A 19,266-nucleotide genomic window follows, 5' to 3' on the forward strand; every position below is an offset into this window, starting at 1 on the left:
AGAGGTGACTTAATTGAGGCATACAAGATGATCAGAGGATTAGATAGGGTGGACAGTGAGAGCATTTTTCCTCGGATGGTGATGTCCAGCACGAGGGGACATAGCTTTAAATTGAGGGGAGATAGATATAGGACAGATGTCAGAGGTAGGTTCTTTACTCAGAGAGCAGTAAGGGCGTGGAATGCCCTGCCTGCAACAGTAGTGGACTCGCCAACACTAAACGCATTCAAATGGTCATTGGATGGGCATATGGATGATAAGGGAATAGTGTAGAGGGACTTTAGAGGGGTTTCACAGGACGGCGCAACATAGTGGGCCGAAGGGCCTGTACTGCGCTGTAATGTTCTATGTTAGATGTGATTCCACAATCCGCAGCACTTGCTGAACAATCCTGAGTGCTAATTGCTACACCAGCAACCAATTTAAGATGATCAATCTAGCTCATAACATGGCTAATTTACCTTTGCTAGAAGTAATAGTCATACTCAAGGTCCTGTTCTCTGCAAACAAAACGATTATGTTCAAGCCTTGCACATTTTTGGATTATCCAGGGGCTTGGGGAGACTGTAGTTCCTCGCTACTTTCTCCAAATTCCTCAGATAATCAGTATTTTTTTTCTTTTTTATGGTAAATGGTATGATCATTTGAAATTTGGCATTCCTGTCCCGTTGAATGCAAAACGAAAAGCTTTGGCAACATACCTCTCTTTTCAGCAATATTCAAGATCTATACTACCAGGCAAATGTGTTAATTTGTTTAAACAGCAGATCCAAAGAAAGCAGCATACTTAATTACATTTTTTGTGCATCTGTTTGGTTTTTGTGCCTTTTAAAAGCATTTCAAATAAACTGAAAATGATAGAAGGGAAGGAGAACCCACACTGTACATTTAAAAACATTTTAGCTGTAGCTTTTAGTCCAGGCTTCTACCACCATTTTCAGGGACCAAAATCTTGTTAAAAATGTTGATTCAACATTTTCAAACTTTGGTGATCTAGGTTAATTCTCTAAACTAATTATCACTGAAAGTCCAATTATAGTACATGACCCGAACCGTTTCCCAAACAGTTTGTAGTCCCAAAAAATCTTTTAAATTCATTTGATTAACTGACCACTGTTACGCACTAAGAGTCTTTCAAATTAGCATTTAATTCATGGAAATAACTGGTTATGGAATGGTGCATTTCAGAGCCAGACTCCCTGCATAGCTTTCAAATATCTTAATGCTGAAAAAAATGTAGAAAGCACTTTACTTTCAAATCTAGTATTTTAAATTAAAACCTGTATTATATAGTTACATTTTCTCAGGATCTGTACAATATTAAATTCATTATGCAACAGCCCCTGAGCACACAAAAAAATATATAAATATCAACAATAACAGCCAGAAAAAGCATTGGGGTCACATCAGTTACAGACTGACATATAAAAATCCAAATGAAATCAAAGCCAAATAAATGATCACAATATTACTGAAAAGTAAACAAATATATAGCAGGATACATTTGTCAGTGATGCACTTTTAAGGATTTAGTTCACATTCAATTAGCTTACATCTGTAATAATTAGTATTCAACAAAATCCTTTCTGAACAGGGCGGCAAGGTGGCCCAGTGGTTAGCACTGCTGCCTCATGGCACCAAGGACCGGGGTCCAATCGGGTCACTGTCCATGTGGAGTTTGCACATTCTCCCCGTGCCTGCGTTGGTCTCACCCCCTCAATCCAAAAGATGTGCAGGGTAGGTGGATTGGCCACGCTAAATTGCCCCTTAATTGGTAACATTTTTTTTAAAAATCCTTCCTTAACAAACCTAGTTCTTGTTCCAGAACTAGAAGTTTTGATGGGGGTTCACACTTTCATAAGGTGACCCAGGTACGAAAGTCTAAAGCTATTAACAGTAAGATTAGTCTTCTGCGACTCAGTAGAACGACACACTGATGTCAATTGGGATGTCATTAACTTAATCAGGAGTAAAATTAAACCGAGGCAAGATGCTTCTGAAGCTTATCCAAGTCTTCTCACCCACATCAGCAGCCACTGAATTAAGAAACTTAAAGATGCATTATCCTGTTTAGTCAACCTGCCCAAAGTGTAACCATTTCTAGCCTTCAAAAGAACAAACAACATTGGCCCTGTTATGCCACTCAAATCAAATCCAGCCAAAAAAATCTGGATCGTCATGATAATAGTATCTCACAAAGGTTTTTTTCATAAACATGTAGAATTATTAGGACGAATATTCTGTACTCATTGTACATTAACTGAAAAACAAAAAAAATGTTTTCTACTGTTTCATTACTAGTACCAGATGTTTAGATGAGGTTTAACCACAGTGCATCAGAATTTTATAGTACTCATTGTATAAATGCATATTTGATGTTCACAAGTCCACAAATGTAATTCAGTCATTTTGGTGTCAAAAATCCAAGACTGTAGCCTTCAAATCATCTTTTGGAGATGTTTGTAAATATATTGTTCCAATTTTAGATGGGAGCTTTATCCAGTTGCACATCCATTCAGTGGACAAGACAAGAGTTTTTGACACTTACTGCTAGTGCACTCTATGACATTGATAGATTATAACTGCACTGAGGGGTTGGTGATTGGAATATCTCTGCCCATAAGCTTATTAGAGACTAAATCTGTTAAACCACCCGAATAAGTGCCAGATTTGAATGCGAGTGAAGAAGGGTTGCAAAGAAATATCCGAGTGAAAACAGAATAAAATGGACTTGGTTAGAAAAGAGACGAAAACAAAATATATATTTGAAAGTGATTAATTTAGAGGGCTACGGAAATAGGGCTTGGGAATGGGACTAGCTAGGTAGCTCTTTTGGGAGCCGGTGCAGACACGATCGGCCGAAAGGCCTCCTTCTGCACTGTAAATAACAAAAAATATATAGATATCACATGAACAAATGGAAACACCTTGGGCAAGGTCTTCTAGTGGTTCAGGCCGGCAGGATCTTTCAGTCGTGCCAATGGTGCGCCCCCGCCATGGGTTTCCCACTGGTGTGGGATGGATTCAATAGGAAATCCTATTGACAGTGGCAGGACCAGAACATCCAGTCGCCAGCCAACAGCAGGTCGTTTCCAGCTACCGAAAAACATGCCATGCAGGAAGGCCAGAGAATCTCACCCCTTATCTATTGTGATAATCACAAAGGATGATTTCTTCTTTGTACGACATGCAATGAATTTGTAAGCTCCTCTTCAGAGAATACTTTGCTGCAAACAAAGGACACTTTGTAGCTCCACAGTCATCCGGGGGCAGGGGAAGGAATTTTTTACTTAATTAGGTCATCCTGATCTGGTTAAGAATCTGGCTGGACTCACCCTCTGAACAATAAATCTGTGCAGTTAATATTGTATATTTGCAACTTTTTAAATGTATAGTCTGTTGCTTTCTTTTGTCATAACTGAAGAATTTTCAATGCAGCACTCCTCTTAATTGCTTACTACCAGTGCAACTCCCATTCAGCTACTGCTCCACTAAACCTAGATGGCTATGACCTGAAAAGGTGTGTCTTAATTGCTTAAAATGTATATAATTTTATTTTAAAATGCTTTTCTTTTACAAATAAAAATCATTCAGGTTTTGAAAAACTGATTGCAATGGCTCCTTTTTTGTTGTTGTTGCCCCAGCCAGACACACATGCATTTCTGTTATTCCATTTTTTCAGTTGAAAATATATTTCGGGGGGATGGAGGGCTTCTTGAACAAACTGAGGTTCCCCAAGGTCCAAGAGGAGCTGGTAGAGGGGCTGGGGGCGCAGATAGGGTTAGAGGAGCTAGTCAAGGGGATTGGGCATATGCAGTCGGGGAAGGCGCCGGGGCCAGACGGGTTCCCGGTGGAATTTTACAAAAAATATGCGGATCTGGTGGGCCCTGTGCTGGTGCGAGCCTTCAACGAGGCATGGGAGGGGGGGCAGGCACTGATCTCTCTGATCTTGAAGCGGGACAAGGACCCCGTGCAGTGTGGGTCATATAGGCCTATCTCGCTCCTAAATGTGGACGCCAAGCTGCTGGCAAAGATCCTGGCTACCAGGATAGAGGATTGTGTGCCAGGGGTGATACACGAGGACCAGACGGGTTTTGTGAAAGGGCGGCAGCTTAATACGAACGTGCGGAGACTGCTAAACGTCATCATGATGCCGGCAGTGGAGGGGGAGGCGGAGATAGTGGTGGCATTGGACTCGGAGAAAGCATTTGATAGGGTGGAGTGGAAGTACCTGTGGGAGACGCTGGAACGGTTTGGATTTGGGGAGGGATTTATTAAATGGGTGAAGCTGCTCTATTCGGCCCCGACGGCAAGTGTAGTGACGAATGGTAGGAGATCGGAGTATTTTGGGCTCCACCGGGGGACCAGACAGGGGTGCCCCTTGTCCCCCCTGCTCTTCGCACTGGCAATTGAACCGTTGGCGATGGCACTGAGGGGCTCAGGGGGGTGGAGAGGGCTGACAAGGGGCGGGGAGGAGCACCGGGTATCGCTATACCGCGGACGACCTGCTGCTATATGTGGCAGACCCAGAAGGGGGAATGCCGGAGGTGATGGAACTGCTAGCAGAATTCGGGACTTTTCGGGGTACAAGCTAAACTTGGGTAAGAGTGAGGTATTTGTGATACACCCAGGGGACCAGGAAGAGGGAATCGGGAGACTCCCGTTGAAGAGAGCAGGAAAGAGTTTTAGATATTTAGGGGTGCAGGTGGCTAGGAACTGGGGGACTCTCCACAAGTTGAACTTCACTAGGCTGGTGGAACAGATGGAGGAGGAATTTAAAAGGTGGGACATGGTGCCGCTGTCGCTGGCGGGTAGAGTGCAGTCCGTTAAAATGACGGTCCTCCCAAGGTTTTTGTTTTTATTTCAGTGCTTGCCCATCTTCCTCCCTAGGGCCTTCTTCAAAAAGGTGACGAGCAGCATCATGAGCTACGTGTGGGCGCATGGCACCCCAAGGGTGAGGAGGGTCTTCTTGGAGCGGAGTAGGGAGAGTGGGGGGCTGGCGTTACCCAACCTTTCGGGGTATTACTGGGCGGCTAATGTGTCGATGGTGCGTAAGTGGATGATGGAAGGGGAGGGGGCAGCTTGGAAACGAATGGAGAGGGCGTCCTGTGGCAATGTAAGCCTGGGGGCCCTAGTAACGGCGCCATGGCCGCTCCCTCCCACGAGGTACACCACGAGCCCGGTGGTGGCGGCCACCCTCAAGATCTGGGGGCAGTGGAGGTGACACAGGGGGGAAGTGGGAGGTCTGATGGAGGCACCGTTAAGAGGGAACCATAGATTCACCCCGGGGAACATGGACGGGGGATTTCAGAGCTGGCACAGGGTGGGCATCAGGCAGCTGAAGGATCTGTTTGTAGATGGGAGGTTTGCGAGCCTGAGAGAGCTGGAGGAGAAATTCGGGCTCCCCCCGGGAAACGTGTTTCATCATTTGCAGGTGAAGGCATTTGCTAGCCGCCAGGTGGAAGGGTTCCCCTTGCTCCCCAGCAGGGGGGCGAGCGATAGGGTGCTATCGGGGGTCTGGGTCGGAGGGGGGAGGATATCGGACATATACAAAGTGATGCAGGAGGCTGAGGAGGCATCAGTAGAGGAGCTGAAAGACAAGTGGGAGGGGGAGCTGGGAGAGCAGATAGAGGATGGGACATGGGCTGATGCCCTGGAGAGGGTTAATTCTTCCTCCTCGTGTGCGAGGCTTAGCCTCATTCAATTTAAGGTGCTACATAGAGCCCATATGACGGGGACAAGGATGAGTCGGTTCTTTGGGGGTGAGGACAGATGTGTCAGGTGTTCGGGAAGTCCAGCGAACCATGTCCATATGTTTTGGGCATGTCCGGCACTGGAGGAGTTCTGGAAGGGGGTGGCAAGGACGGTGTCGAGGGTGGTGGGATCCAGGGTCAAACCAGGATGGGGGCTAGCGATCTTTGGGGTTGGGGTGGAGTCGGGGGTACAGGAGGCGAGAGAGGCCGGAATACTGGCCTTTGCGTCCCTAGTTGCGCGAAGAAGGATACTGATACAGTGGAAGGACGCGAGGCCTCCAAGCGTGGAAACTTGGATTAATGACATGGCAAGCTTTATCCAGTTGGAAAGGGTCAAATTCGCCCTGAGAGGGTCGGTACAAGGGTTCTTCAGGCGGTGGCAGCCCTTCCTCGACTTTTTGGCTCAAAGATAGGGTGCAGAGGTCGCAGCAGCAGCAACCCGGGGGGGGTGGCAACAACGGGTGCGGTGGGTTACTTAAGGTTGTAATGCGGACAAATTTGTTCGCAGTTCATGTTTGATGTTAATTGTTGCTTTGTTTGTTTTTTTTTGGGGGGGGGGAGGGGGGGGAGGGACAGCGCGCGCGGGGGGTCGGGCGGGGGGGGGATATCTGTTAAGAGGGAATATCGTGTAATAGTCTATGGTTAGGGGGGGTAAATATTCTCATGTAAAAAATCTCTTCAATAAAAATTATTTAAAAAAAAAGAAAATATATTTCGGAACACTTTTCTATTTAAAGCATGCACTCTCTTCTGGTACAAACTGAAGGGTGTACAAATAATTAAGAATAATGGACAATTCACTGTTGAACTCCATAGTCTAAAGATGTGAACAAAGGTTAATTCAATTACTTATCTTCAATATAAATTGGACGGTGTGATCTTATGATTGCCACCTTAAAAGCTACATTCACAGGTTGCCTCAATAGTATGGAAGTTTTTTTCCCCCCCAAAAATAAATGTAGAGTATCCAATTCATTTTCTTCCAATTAAGGGGTAATTTAGTGTGGCCCATTCACCTACCCTGCACATTTTTTGGGTTGTAGGGGCGAAACCCACGCAAACACGGGGAGAATGTGCAAACTCCGCACGGACAGTGACCCGGGGCCGGGATCAAACCTGGGACCTCAGCGCCGTGAGGCAGCAGGGCTAACCCACTGCGCCACCGTGCTGTCCTTTAGTTTGGTAGTGAAATGTGAATTGATAACCGAGCCATAATATCAGGTCTAGTTTTGTTTCTGGTCTGTGCTGAATAAACTAAGCTCAGCCACAGCAACACCAGTCAGAAGACTTCATTTGGCTTTAGTCTCCTTAGAGGGGGAAAATCAGTCTTCTTACTGTCCTTGAGTGTTGCTGAAGAAGATATGTATGTGGAGCAAAGCCAAGGCAGGATTAGACTTAATGTTGATTCCACCTCCTCCTCAAAAGGTCAAATAGGGAACTAATATTTGTTACCCACGTTCATGCAAAGAAGCCAAATGAATATTGTGCAGGGTAGGATACAGCTGCCATCAGAACACTAGTATCAGTAACTGACTTGAGATCAGGGATGATTGACAGGGTGAGTGGTGGGGTAATGTTGGAAAGCTTAATTATTTTTGGTAATTTGTGTTGCATAAAATCAATGAAACAAAATTACGATCTAACTGCAAAAAGACACCTCAGACTTAAGATCTGTTAAAAAGTTGAGTTAAAAGTTTTAATGTAACTAAAACTACTCGTCTGTTTACATGGGTCCACAAAGTGACTGGAATTGCCACTCTACCACTAATATCTTAGGACCTTTAACATCAGCATTAATGAATGTTAGCCACTTCTTCCACTTTCCTGATAATCTGCAACCAAAACTAGCATTGGATTTGTAGACACCTGGACTGATAGCACAGAATACACCAATATGCTTGCATACAGTAGAAAATGAAGCCATAAAAAAGCAGCATTAAAACAGAGGTAGTGCTAAAGTGAAAAACTATATAGCAAGAGTTCACTGAAACAGTAAACATAAATAAACATCAAAAATATTGACATTAAGATATGGTTTTGAAAAAGGTTAATTACCAGATTCCTCTTTCATAAAACTTGTTCAGTGCAATTTATTTAATAGTGAGTTTTCTTGTCCATCTCCATGTCAATACTAATGTATTGATCACAAATTTCATTTACAAAGTAAATACAGTAAATTACAATGGTGGCAAAGGATACAATAGATTGGTTCAGAGCCAGCTGGAAACACATGCGGTCATCTTTTACTGACTCAGAGTATTTGGCTCCAAAACACAATCTTATATTTTACACCTTGCCCACGTATCTTATTCACGCTTTGCTTTTCCTTTCTTCTTCTTTTTCCCATTTTCTATCACTAGCCTGTTATCTGATTTGATTATTCCGTTAGCCATTTCATTGCCATTCACAAATATTTTCCCATTCCTTATGGACTCTTTCTTTGGCTCCCTGTAGGTCTGGTAATAAAAGTTGACGAAGAGGATGATGAAGGAAACAGCATATGCTATCAGTGCCCAGTGCATCCATCTTGGGAAAGGGCAATCAATGTACAGGGAGTAAGCAGTATGGCCGATTGTAACATGGAACTGTACCTGTGTTAAGAGGACAATACTTTTAACAAGAGAAAACAATGTTTTTAAAAAATATTTTTATTCTCCTTTTTCACAATTTTTCTCCCGAATTTACACCCACTAACAACAAACAATAATCAACAACAAATATATCAAACCCCATAACAATAACAACGATCCCATCCTCCCACCAACCCCCAAACATCAGCCCGTATGTTAACATAAACAAGTGACAAAAAAGGAATCAGGGATTACCCATAGCCATCTTTAACATACATAGCCCCCCTCACCACCAACCCATCCACCCATCCCCCCCAACTAATGTTCGATGTTATCCAGTTCTTCAAAATGCATAATAAATAGTGCCCATGACTTGTAGAACCCGTCCGAGCTTCCCCTCAGTTCGAACTTAACCTTCTTAAGGATCAAGTATTCCAACAGGTCCCCCCGCCATGCCAGGGCACAGGGTGGAGAGGCCGCTCTCCATCCCAGCAGGATCCGCCTTCGAGCGATCAACGAGGCGAAGGCTATGATATCTGCCTCCGCACCCGTTTCCAACCCTGGCTGGTCCGTCACCCCGAATACGGCCTCCCGGGGACCCGGGTCTAGTTTCACACGCACCACCGTGGAAATTACCCTAAAAACCTCCTTCCAGTACTCCCAAAGCTTTGGACAGGACCAAAACATATGAACGTGATTAGCGAAGCACCTCACACCAGACCCAATCCTCTATAATCTCTCCCAACTCTTCCTCCCACTTTGCTTTGATCCCCTCCACTGGTGCCTTATCCTTTTCCAACATAGCTCCGTATACCCCTGACACTGACCCCTTCTCCAGTCCCCTTGCCACCAGCACCTCCTCCAACAACGTGGAGGCCAGATCCTCCGGGAAGCTCTGTATCTCCTTCCCGGCAAAGTCCCGAACCTGCATATATGTAAACACTTCTCCCTGCTCCAGCCCATACTTCGCTTCCAGCTCCCTCAATCTTGCAAATCAACCCCGAAGAAACAAATCTTTTAGGGTCTTAATTACCTTCTCTACCCATTTCCGAAAACTTCCGTCCCACCTCCCTGGCTCAAATCTATGGTCCTCCCGAATCGGCATATTCCTTGACCCTCTCCCCAACCCGGTGTTGGCGAAACTACCTCCAGATTTTCAATGAAGCTATTATTACCGGACTCCCCGAGTATTTCCCCAGGGCTATCGGGAACGGCGCTGTTGCTAGTGGTTTCAATCCCAATCCCCTGCACAAACTCTCCTCCATTCTGACCCACTGGGAATCAACCCCTCTGACCCAGTTCCGCACCTTCGCCACATTCGCCGCCCAGTAATAATACATCAGGTTTGGGAGACCCAAACCCCCTGCCTGCCTTCCCCTCTGTAGCTGCACCTTCCTCACTCTGGCCACCTTCCCTCCCCATATGAACGAGGTAATCCTTCCCTCAATCTCCCTGAAAAAGACTTTGGCAGGAAAATCGGTAGGCATTGAAAAATAAACAGAAATCGCGGCAACACATTCATATTAACCGCCTGTACCCGGCCCACCAGTGACAGAGGGTGACCATCCCACCTTGCCAGATCAGCTTTCACGCTCCCCACCAAACTAGTGATGTTGTATCTGCGAAGCCTTCCCCACTCCCGGGTAACCTGCACCCCCAAATACCTAAAGTGGGTCCCTGCCCTACGGAATGGCAGCCCCCTCCCCCACCCCTGCCCCCACCCCCGGTCGAAACACCACAAAATACTCACTCTGGTCCAAGTTCAGCTTGTACCCCGAGAAAGACCCAAACACCCGCAGTAACTCCAATATTCCTCCTATCGACGCACTCGGTTCCGACACATACAGCAGCAAGTCGCCGGCATATAAGGACACCCTCTGCTCTATTGCCCCCGCACTATTCCTTTCCATGCTCCCGAACGTCAATGGCCCAATCGCAAGTGCAAACAGCAGGGCGGACATAGGACATCCCTGCCTCGTCCCACGGTGGAGAGAAAAGTATCTCGAACTGATATTGTTCATGCGGACACTCGCTTTCGGCTCCTTATATAATAGTTTTACCCAGTTCACAAACCTTGGTCCAATCCCAAACCGCTCCAGCACTGCCATCAAGTACCCCCATTCGACCCAATCAAACGCCTTCTCGGCATCCAATGCCACAACCACCTCTGTTACCTTCCCTTCCGCCGGTGCCATAACGATGTTCAAAACCCTCCTAATATTCGAAAACAGCTGCCTCCCTTTCACGAACCCTGTCTGATCCTCACCTATCATCTTCGGGAGGCACCCCTCCAGCCTACCCGCCAGTACCTCCGCCAATAACTTTGCATCCACATTCAGAAGCGATATGGGCCTATACAATCCACACTCCATCGGATCCTTATCCTTTTTAAGCAACAGTGAAATTGATGCCTGCGCCAAGGTTTGTGGCAGTACTCCCTTCCCTATTGCCTCTTCAAACATCCCCACCATCATGGGTGCCAACCTATCCTTAAATTTTTTATAATATTCCACTGGAAACCCATCCACCCTGCCACCTTCCCCGACTGCATCCTCCCAATCGCATCTTTTATCTACTGCTCCAGTATTGCTCCTTCTAATGTAGCCCTGTCCCCCTCCCCTAGCCTCGGGTACTCCAACCCATCTAGGAATTCCAGCATCTCACGGTCTTCCTTGGGTGCCTCTGACCTGTACAACCTCTCGTAAAATTCCTCAAAAACCTTGTTAATCAGCTCCGGAGCCATCACCAACTTCTCTGCCCTATCCCTTACCCGAAGAATTTCCCTTGCCGTTGCCTCCCTCCGGAGCTGACCTGCTACCATACCTTATCTCAATGTTCATAAACTGCACCCCTCGCTCGTCTCAGTTGGCGCACCGCCTTCCTGGTGGATAGTCGGTCGAAGCTCAAGTGTAGTTCCTTCCTCTTTTCCAGCATCGCTGGGTCCCCATCCTCTGATTAACTCCTATCTACCTCCAACATCTCATCTATTCCCCTCTGCCGCTCCAACCTCTCCTCTTTGTCCACCCTGGCCTTGAACGAAATTTCCTCACCCCTCACTACCGCCTTTAGAGCCTCCCAGATGACTGCCTTCGACACCTCACCTGTACAGTTGAATCTTACATATTCCTTAATTACCTTTTCAATTTTCTCACAGAATATTTGGTTCCCCAAAGCCCCACATCCAGTTTCCACCCCGGCCTCTGCGCAACCCCCTTCTCCAGTACCAAATCCACCCAATGTGCAGCGTGATCTGACACAACAATTGCAGAATACCCCTTGACTCCAGCCAGCAAAGCCTTTCCCACCACAAAAAATTCAATCCGCGAATATACCTTATGGACGGCTGAGAAAAACGAGTACTCCCGTTCCCCTGGGTGCAGGAACCTCCAAGGGTCCACCCCTCCCATTTCCACCATTAGCCCAGCCAGCGCCTTCACCCCCCCCCCCCCCATGTAGTACATTGTATATATTGTGTTGCCCTATTATGTATTCTCATGTATTTTCTTGAATTCTGTTCAATTCCCTTTTCTTCCCATGTACTGAATGATCTGTTGAGCTGCTTGCAGAAAAATACTTTTCACTGTACCTCGGTACACGTGACAATAAACAAATCCAATCCAATCCAATCCCCCCCCCCCGATAGGGCCAGCGAGCGCGGCCGTGATCTGTCCAACCTTGTCTCCTGCACCAAGTTCCAGTCCCCCCCCCACAATCAGCTTGTGTGTGTCCAAGTCGGGAATGGCCCCAAACACCTTCCTCGCGAATCCCACATTGTCCCAATTGGGACCGTATACACTTACCAGCGCCACTAATCTCCCCTCCAGCGACCCTGCCACAATCACATATCTACCCCCCGATCTGCCACCACCTTCTCCATCTGGAAGCGTACTCTTATGCTGACCAACACCGCTACCCCTCGAGCCCTTCCATCAAATCCTGAGTGAAACACTTGGCTAACCCAGCCCTTTTCAAGTCTCACCTGGTCCTTCACCCTCAAGTGAGTCTCCTGCAGCACTGCCACATCGGTTTTCAAACTTTTAAGATGCGCAAGCAACCTTGACCTCCTGACCGGACCTCCGAGCCCTCTCACGTTCCACGTGACTATCCTTCCTGGAGGTCTCTCACCCCACCCCCAACTTTCTTATCCACCATCACCATACCCCCGGGTCCTGCCCATAAGCCTGACCCGCCCCTGTCCATTGTTAACATCGAACCCCTTCCCCCCCTCCCGAGAACCCCCCTCTACATTTCCCCCTGAAACATCCCCCAACATCCATCCCTACTCCCTCTCTCGCTCGCCTCGTAGGCCCATTGAAGTCTGCTATCCAGGCTCAAATGTCCGCAGCCCTCCTCTCCACTCACCTCCGTTCACCAGCTGACTTTAGCTAGCTAGTGCGAGTGGCTCCCCCCCCCCCGCCAAGACATATCATCCTCTTTCACCCAGGCCCAGATAAAGAAACAAAACAAACCAAACAATCCAACCCCTACAATTAAGAGAAAACAATGTTGTTTAAATCTTTTGTACAGATGTTAAATTAAATATTTTTACATCATTTACTTTCTTCTCTCCCTCAAACCTTGAATTTATGTTGAAAAAACCTAAACAGAACGTGAAGTTACAAATACATCTGGAGACAGAGGAATGTTTTGAAATAAAGAACAAACAATATTACAGTGACAGGTCAAAGTGGAAAGCACAGGCTAATTGTGCAGGAACTTTTTTTGCACCGGGGTGCAATTAAATGGCCTTGCCATGCCCAACTCGGTGATGCAACATGGCCGTTAAATTACTCGAGAGGCAACTTGCAGGATTTGTGAACTTCGGAATAGCTCGCGAGATCGAACAAGACATCACAATCTGGATCTCGCCCTTGCTGGATGCCTGATTCTTCCAAGACCTGGGAAAGAATGCCCGTGCATGGGAGAACTCGCCATGGCACCAATTAGCACTGGTCGACACTGACATGCACCAGGCATAATGAAATCTGGGGGAATCTCCCAGGCCATTGGAGGCGGTGGTCAGGGTGTTACCCTGGCACTGCCATGGCCTGGGAGACTCTCCCCCACCCTCCGGTGCCGTTACGCCTGGTCCACGTTTGTGTGGACTGTTATGGGCCAAGGTTCAGAGAACCCCAAAGTGTACCATGGAGTTCACCTGACCCACAACTTTTAATACGATTGTGGTATGGGGAGCACACGGCCCACTCTACAGGTGTGGTACAGCAGAAATGGAAAAGTATTTTTTAAAGCAAAACAATGTTTATTCTATGAACTCAAGTTAACCTTTTTAAAACATAGTGAACATCTTAGCAACCATTAATTCAAATACAACCCCCAAAGAATACAACACTAAGTAATCCTTTAAGCTTTATTTTTAACATCCAGAAGACTTGAAACACCTTTTACCAGAAGCACATCAGGTTAAAGTCATTACTGTTATTAGTTTAAAATCACCAGGATCGATTTACAGTCTTTAGATTACAGAGAGAGACTCTAATACAGCTTTTGTCTGTGACTGCAGCTATCCAGCTCTGAAAACAAACCTAAAACATACCTGCAGCAAACAGCCTAAAATAAAAGTAAAAAGCTGACAGACAGCCCAATCCAGCCACTCTGACATCACTGCAGTAATAAACACCCATTTCTTAAAGGTACTCTCACTACAGATACTTATATACACACCCATTTATAAACACTCATTTCTTAAAGGTACTCTCACACGACAGGTCTCTCAGGTACGGCTGTTGAGTCTTGGGCGGCGGGAGAATCCAATGAACGTATATTTAAATGAGCAGTGCAGCTTATTTAAATATGGAGATCTGGGAAACGCCCAGAGAGGCCGAGATCCAGATTATGGCGTTTCATGAGATTCTGTTGGTTCTCACGAGACGTATAGAGCATTGCAAATCTTGCGATATGCCTCTCGTAAGATTCAAAGGTCTTGTCCCAACACCAAGTCGAGTGTGTCAAGGCCACTGAATCACACCCTAAGTAAAAAAGACTGCAATGAAAATAGAGGTTTGGTTGCTGTAAGCAAAGAAATACAATACTTTTAGGGATCATTTCTATAGTTTTTGACTTGAGAAATGTGTTCTAAAGTGGTCGGTTTCACCTATCAAACGGCAAGCTATACCTTGTTACCGTTGAGGAATTTGAAACAATATTCAAAGAGCCTTTCCACACAGTATCTGGTGGTTGAGGAGTGTATATGGAAAGAACATTTCAATCTTTGAGGCTCTACAGAGAGAGTTAAACTTTGTTAACAGTACTGAGAATCTCCTTATTTATCCTTAATGTGAAGGATAGTTAATAATGCTAATAATTTGTGCAAAAAGTACTCAACTATAAATTTAGAAGCAACTATTTACAATTTTATTGTACTAAGATTTTTAAAAACTTCACAACTTTGTTGTGCAATAGTATTCATTTTCTCTGTTAAATTAGGTGGCAGTTCCAGTATGCTCTCTTTTCAATAAGTGTATTCTGTTGGGTGAGCTCACGTTTAATACACTGCTCGCTGCTTCTTCTGTCGGTTCACTCTTGGGAAAGCTTTTTACTGTAAAACTGTGTTACGCATCAGGAGGGACGATCATCCATTTTATCCCATAAATGCAATCTGTTTTTGCATATGTTACTTCTGCAAATATCCAGTTCCATTTTGTTTAAAATGGGGTTTCCTTTCTGTGCCACTGCCAATATTTATCCAACTTGCCTCTTGCTTCTGAATAAAGATTTATTCTAAGGCTAGTGCAAAAAATAAATCAAAGTGCACTAATGAGGGAGCATTACACCGTATTGCAGGAGAGACATCAAACCATGGCCCCATTTGTCTTTTAGGTGCACATAAAAGATCGCATGGGATTATTTTGAAGAACAGCAAGGGAATGTTCTGTTCCCCATTGTCCTGGCCAATATTTATCCCTCAATCAACATCATACAAAACAGATTATCTGCCCATTATCACATTGCAGTTCGTGGGAGTTTGCGAAATTAGCTGGTGCATTTTCTTTACAACAGTGACTACATTTTTGACAAGTACTTCACTTTGGGAACTTCCGATGGTGTGATGTAAGAGAAGATGCGCACGAGGTGGCTCCCGCTGGAGAACTGATCTTTTGCCCTTTTTCTTCGCGCCACCGGTTGTTTATTCCTTGGAAACTCACGATAATTCTCGGGGTCGAGTTCTCTCTTTGCTGTGAGGCCCAGAAAAAACAAAGCTAAGAAAGTGGTGAGCAGAAACTCATCATTGTCTGAAGGGCTCAACGAAAAGATGGCGGAGGTGGTTTATTTCTCTTCGTTCATTCCACTAACGACCAAGGTTGGTTCTCATCAGTATCTTGGCGGCAAAGTTTGAGAAATACCGGCAAATCATGTCGGGGGACCTTAAAAGGTCAATTGAAGAGGCCTTGGTCCCCATTCGTGAGGGTCTGGAAAACACTAGTGAGACCATCGCAGTCCATGGAGTCACGATTCAGGGCACGGACGTGGCTTTGTTGGACCACAGTGATTAGATTGCCAGGCTGAACTCCGATCTCAATCGGTGGCTGAAACTAATAAGTCATGACGAGCCAATATGAATGACCTGGAAAACATATCAGGTAGGCAGAACATCTGAATTGTGGAGTTGCCGGAGGGTATCGAGGGCCATACCCCCACAGAATATTTCTCGGACATGTTCCTCAGAATGGTGAGCAAGGGTGAATTCACATCCATGGGGCGACATGGTGGCACAGTGGTTAACCCCGGGTTCAATTCCGGCCTTGAGTGACTATGTGGAGTTTGCACTTTCTCCCCGTGTCTGCGTGGGTTTCCTCCGGGTGCTCCGGTTTCTTCCCACAGTTCAAAGATGTGTTTGGTTCATTGGATTGGCCATGCTAAATTGCCTCTTAGTGTCCAAAAGATTAGGTGGGGTTACTGGGTCACGGGGATAGGGTGGGCTTAAGTAGGGTGCTCTTTCTGAGGGCCGATGCAGACTCGTTGGGCCGAATGGCCTCCTTCTACAATGTCGATTCTAAGATTTTATCCCTGCCGGAATTAGACTGGGTTCATCGCTCACTTCAACCGAAACCGCGTGCGGTGATCGTACAATTCCACTGTTTTGAGGAAAAAGAGAGCATTCTGTAAAGGGCAAGGGAACACTGATTTTGAGTGGGAAAGACACTCAATTAGGCTGTATCAGGGCCATGGGCGCGGAGTTAGCGAAAAAAAGAGCCGCATTTAATGGAGTGAAGGATGCCCTGTACAAGAGTGGAGTCCGGTTTGGGATGGTCTATCCAGATCACAAAGTCAAGTTTGAAGATAAATACTATTTTTTTGACAGCCGGGAGATGTTTTGTTAAAGGCACAAGTGTGCGCTTTGCAATTTGGTTCATGGCTTTGTCGACATGTTGTATTGGTGGTATTTCTTGTTCTTGTTAGGGCTATGTTCATATTGCCATTGATTAGATTTGAGGTTCTTTACGACATGGGGTTTTGTTCTTTTTTCAACATTGTTGTTTGGCGTGACATTTAGTCGCCAGTGGAGTATGCAAGTTAAATGGGGTTTTAATAATTTTGTATTTTATTTATTTTCCTCCAGTTGGGAGTCTCCCTGCTAACTACGGAGTTAGTTAACGAGAGTGTTTTGGAGGGTATGCTTCAGCTTTAAAATGAGTTTAGAGTTTTGGTTGTTTGTTTTTGTTAAATGTCGGTTTTAGTTTTAGCATAAGTCTTTGTTTGCCTCACTTTTATTTGCTTTTGGGTGTGATCACATTGACTGGTGATGGCATTTCTGGGAGGGGGTAGTTTGCTGATGGTTTTCTGACTTTGCTTGGCAGCCATCTTAGGTGGATCTTTTTGCTTGACCTTTTCAGTGTTCCTTGGTTGAGCTCCCTTGGTGGGAATAGCTGACTCCGGATTAAGGGGTGGTGGGAGACCTCAAATCCTTTTGGACACCTGGAAAGGTAGAGGTTTGAAAGGCGCAGTGAAGAGGTCGAGGTCATTTACCCATCTCAAGAGCTTAAACTCCGATGCTTTTTTTGCAGAGGCTCACTTGCATGTCAGGGATCAGACCAGGCTGTACAATGGGGTGGGTTGGGCAGGTTTTTCATTCCGGTTTCAATGGTAGGGCCAGGGGTACGCTGATTATAATGAATTAGTTCAGTTTTCCTCCTCCTCAGATTATAGCTGACCCCAATGGTCGATATGTTATTGTTTATGGCTCCCATTGAACATCCCGGTTGTCATGGTCAATATTTATGCCCCTAACTGGGTTGATAAGAACTTTATTAAATCCCTGCTGTCCTCCCTCCCCAACCTCAACTCTCATCAGCTTTTTTTTTTACATGGGGACTTGAACCGTGTTTTGGACCCTAGATTGGATCGCTTCAAACCTAAATCTCTTAGTCCATCCGGGTTGGCCAGGACTCTGTCTTCTTTTAAGATTCAAATCGCACGGGGGGGTGGATCCTCGGCATTTTTGCACCCGAACAATAGAGCCGTCTCGTTTTTTTCACATGTCCACCATGCATTTTGCATATTCCGTATTGATTTGTTTGTTTTAGAAAGGGTTCTCCTCCCTTCAGTGGTGGGGGCTGAGTACTCAGCAATTATTATTTCTGACCATGCCCCGCACTTTATTGATTTGTTTCAAGAGTCTGGCGCCACCCAACGTCCATCCTGGAGATTAGATACTACATTGTTAGCTGATAAAAAGTTTTATGAGCGTATGTCTACCTCCATTAGCAAGTTTGCAGATGATACTAAGATTGGTGGAGTTGCAGATAGTGAGGAGGAGGACTGTCAGAGAACACAGCAAAATATAGATAGATTGGAGAGTTGGGCAGAGAAATGGCAGATGGAGTTCAATCCAGGCAAATGCGAGGTGATGCATTTTGGAAGATCTAATTGAAGAGCAGACTATACGGTCAATGGAAGAGTCCTGGGGAAAATTGATGTACAGAGAGATCTGGGAGTTCAGGTCCATTGTACCCTGAAGGTGGCAACGCAGGTCGATAGAGTAGTCAAGAAGGCATACAGCATGCTTGCCTTCATTGGACGGGGTATTGAGTACAAGAGTCGGCAGGTCATGTTACAGTTGTATAGGACTTTGGTTAGGCCACATTTGGAATACTGCGTGCAGTTCTGGTTGCCACATTACCAAAAGGATGTGGATGCTTTAGAGAGGGTGCAGAGGAGGTTCACCAGGATGTTGCCTGGTATGGAGGGTGCTAGCTGTGAAGAAAGGTTGAGTAGATTGGGATTGTTTTCGTTGGAAAGACAGAGGTTGAGGGGGGACCTGATTGAGGTCTACAAAATTATGAGAGGTATGGACAGGGTGGATAGCAACAAGCTTTTTCCAAGAGTGGGGGTGTCAATTACAAGGGGTCACGATTTCAAGGTGAGGGGGGAAAGTTTAAGGGAGATATGCGTGGAAAGTTTTTAACGCAGAGGGTCATGGGTGCCCGGAACGCTTTGCCAGCGGAGGTGGTAGAGGCGGATAGCATCATTTAAGATGCATCTAGACAGATATATGAACGGGCGGGGAACAGAGGGAAGTAGATCCTTGGAAAATAGGCGACAAGTTTAGATAAACGATCTGGATCGGCGCAGGCTGGGATGGCCGAAGGGCCTGTTCCTGTGCTGTAATTTTCTTTGTTCCTTTGATGACTATACAAAATTTAACATATCGGATTCAACCTCACCTTCCACACAGTGGGAGGCTCTTAAGGCAACCTTGGGGAGGAAGGTATCTCTTGCAGAGCATATATATTAAAAGACAACAAAGTTAGAGCGACAGAGACTGGGGAATTCCATTCTCGAGGTGGCTACCAGTTCTCTTACTCTGGAGCTATTGACAAGTAGGAAAAGATTATAGATGCAGTTTGAGCTCTTGTCTACCAGCAGGGCGGTACGTCAGTTACAATGCACCAGAGCACTTTTTATGAGTACGGGGAGAAGGCCAG

General features: G+C 45.8%; 1 protein-coding gene and 1 pseudogene across 12 annotated transcripts in view; one reads left to right on the forward strand and one right to left on the reverse strand.

Annotated features, from left to right (window-relative positions):
• elovl4a (ELOVL fatty acid elongase 4a) overlaps nucleotides 1-19,266 on the reverse strand; it is a 108,939-nt gene that overhangs the window by 18,827 nt on the left and 70,846 nt on the right. For 10 of the 12 annotated variants that reach the window (XM_038799309.1, XM_038799308.1, XM_038799305.1 and 7 more), the window contains one exon: nucleotides 7,423-8,344. The exons of the other annotated variants lie outside the window; for them this stretch is intronic. In XM_038799309.1, the coding sequence (XP_038655237.1) occupies nucleotides 8,060-8,344 (285 nt within the window). In that variant the 3' untranslated portion in view covers nucleotides 7,423-8,059. Of the gene's footprint in view, nucleotides 1-7,422; nucleotides 8,345-19,266 lie in introns of those variants that run through there. 12 annotated transcript variants of the gene reach the window in all.
• LOC119968128 lies at nucleotides 14,364-14,470 on the forward strand (annotated as a pseudogene).

Source organism: Scyliorhinus canicula, chromosome 6, assembly GCF_902713615.1.
Source record: "Scyliorhinus canicula chromosome 6, sScyCan1.1, whole genome shotgun sequence".
Classification (NCBI taxonomy): Eukaryota; Metazoa; Chordata; class Chondrichthyes; order Carcharhiniformes; family Scyliorhinidae; genus Scyliorhinus; species Scyliorhinus canicula.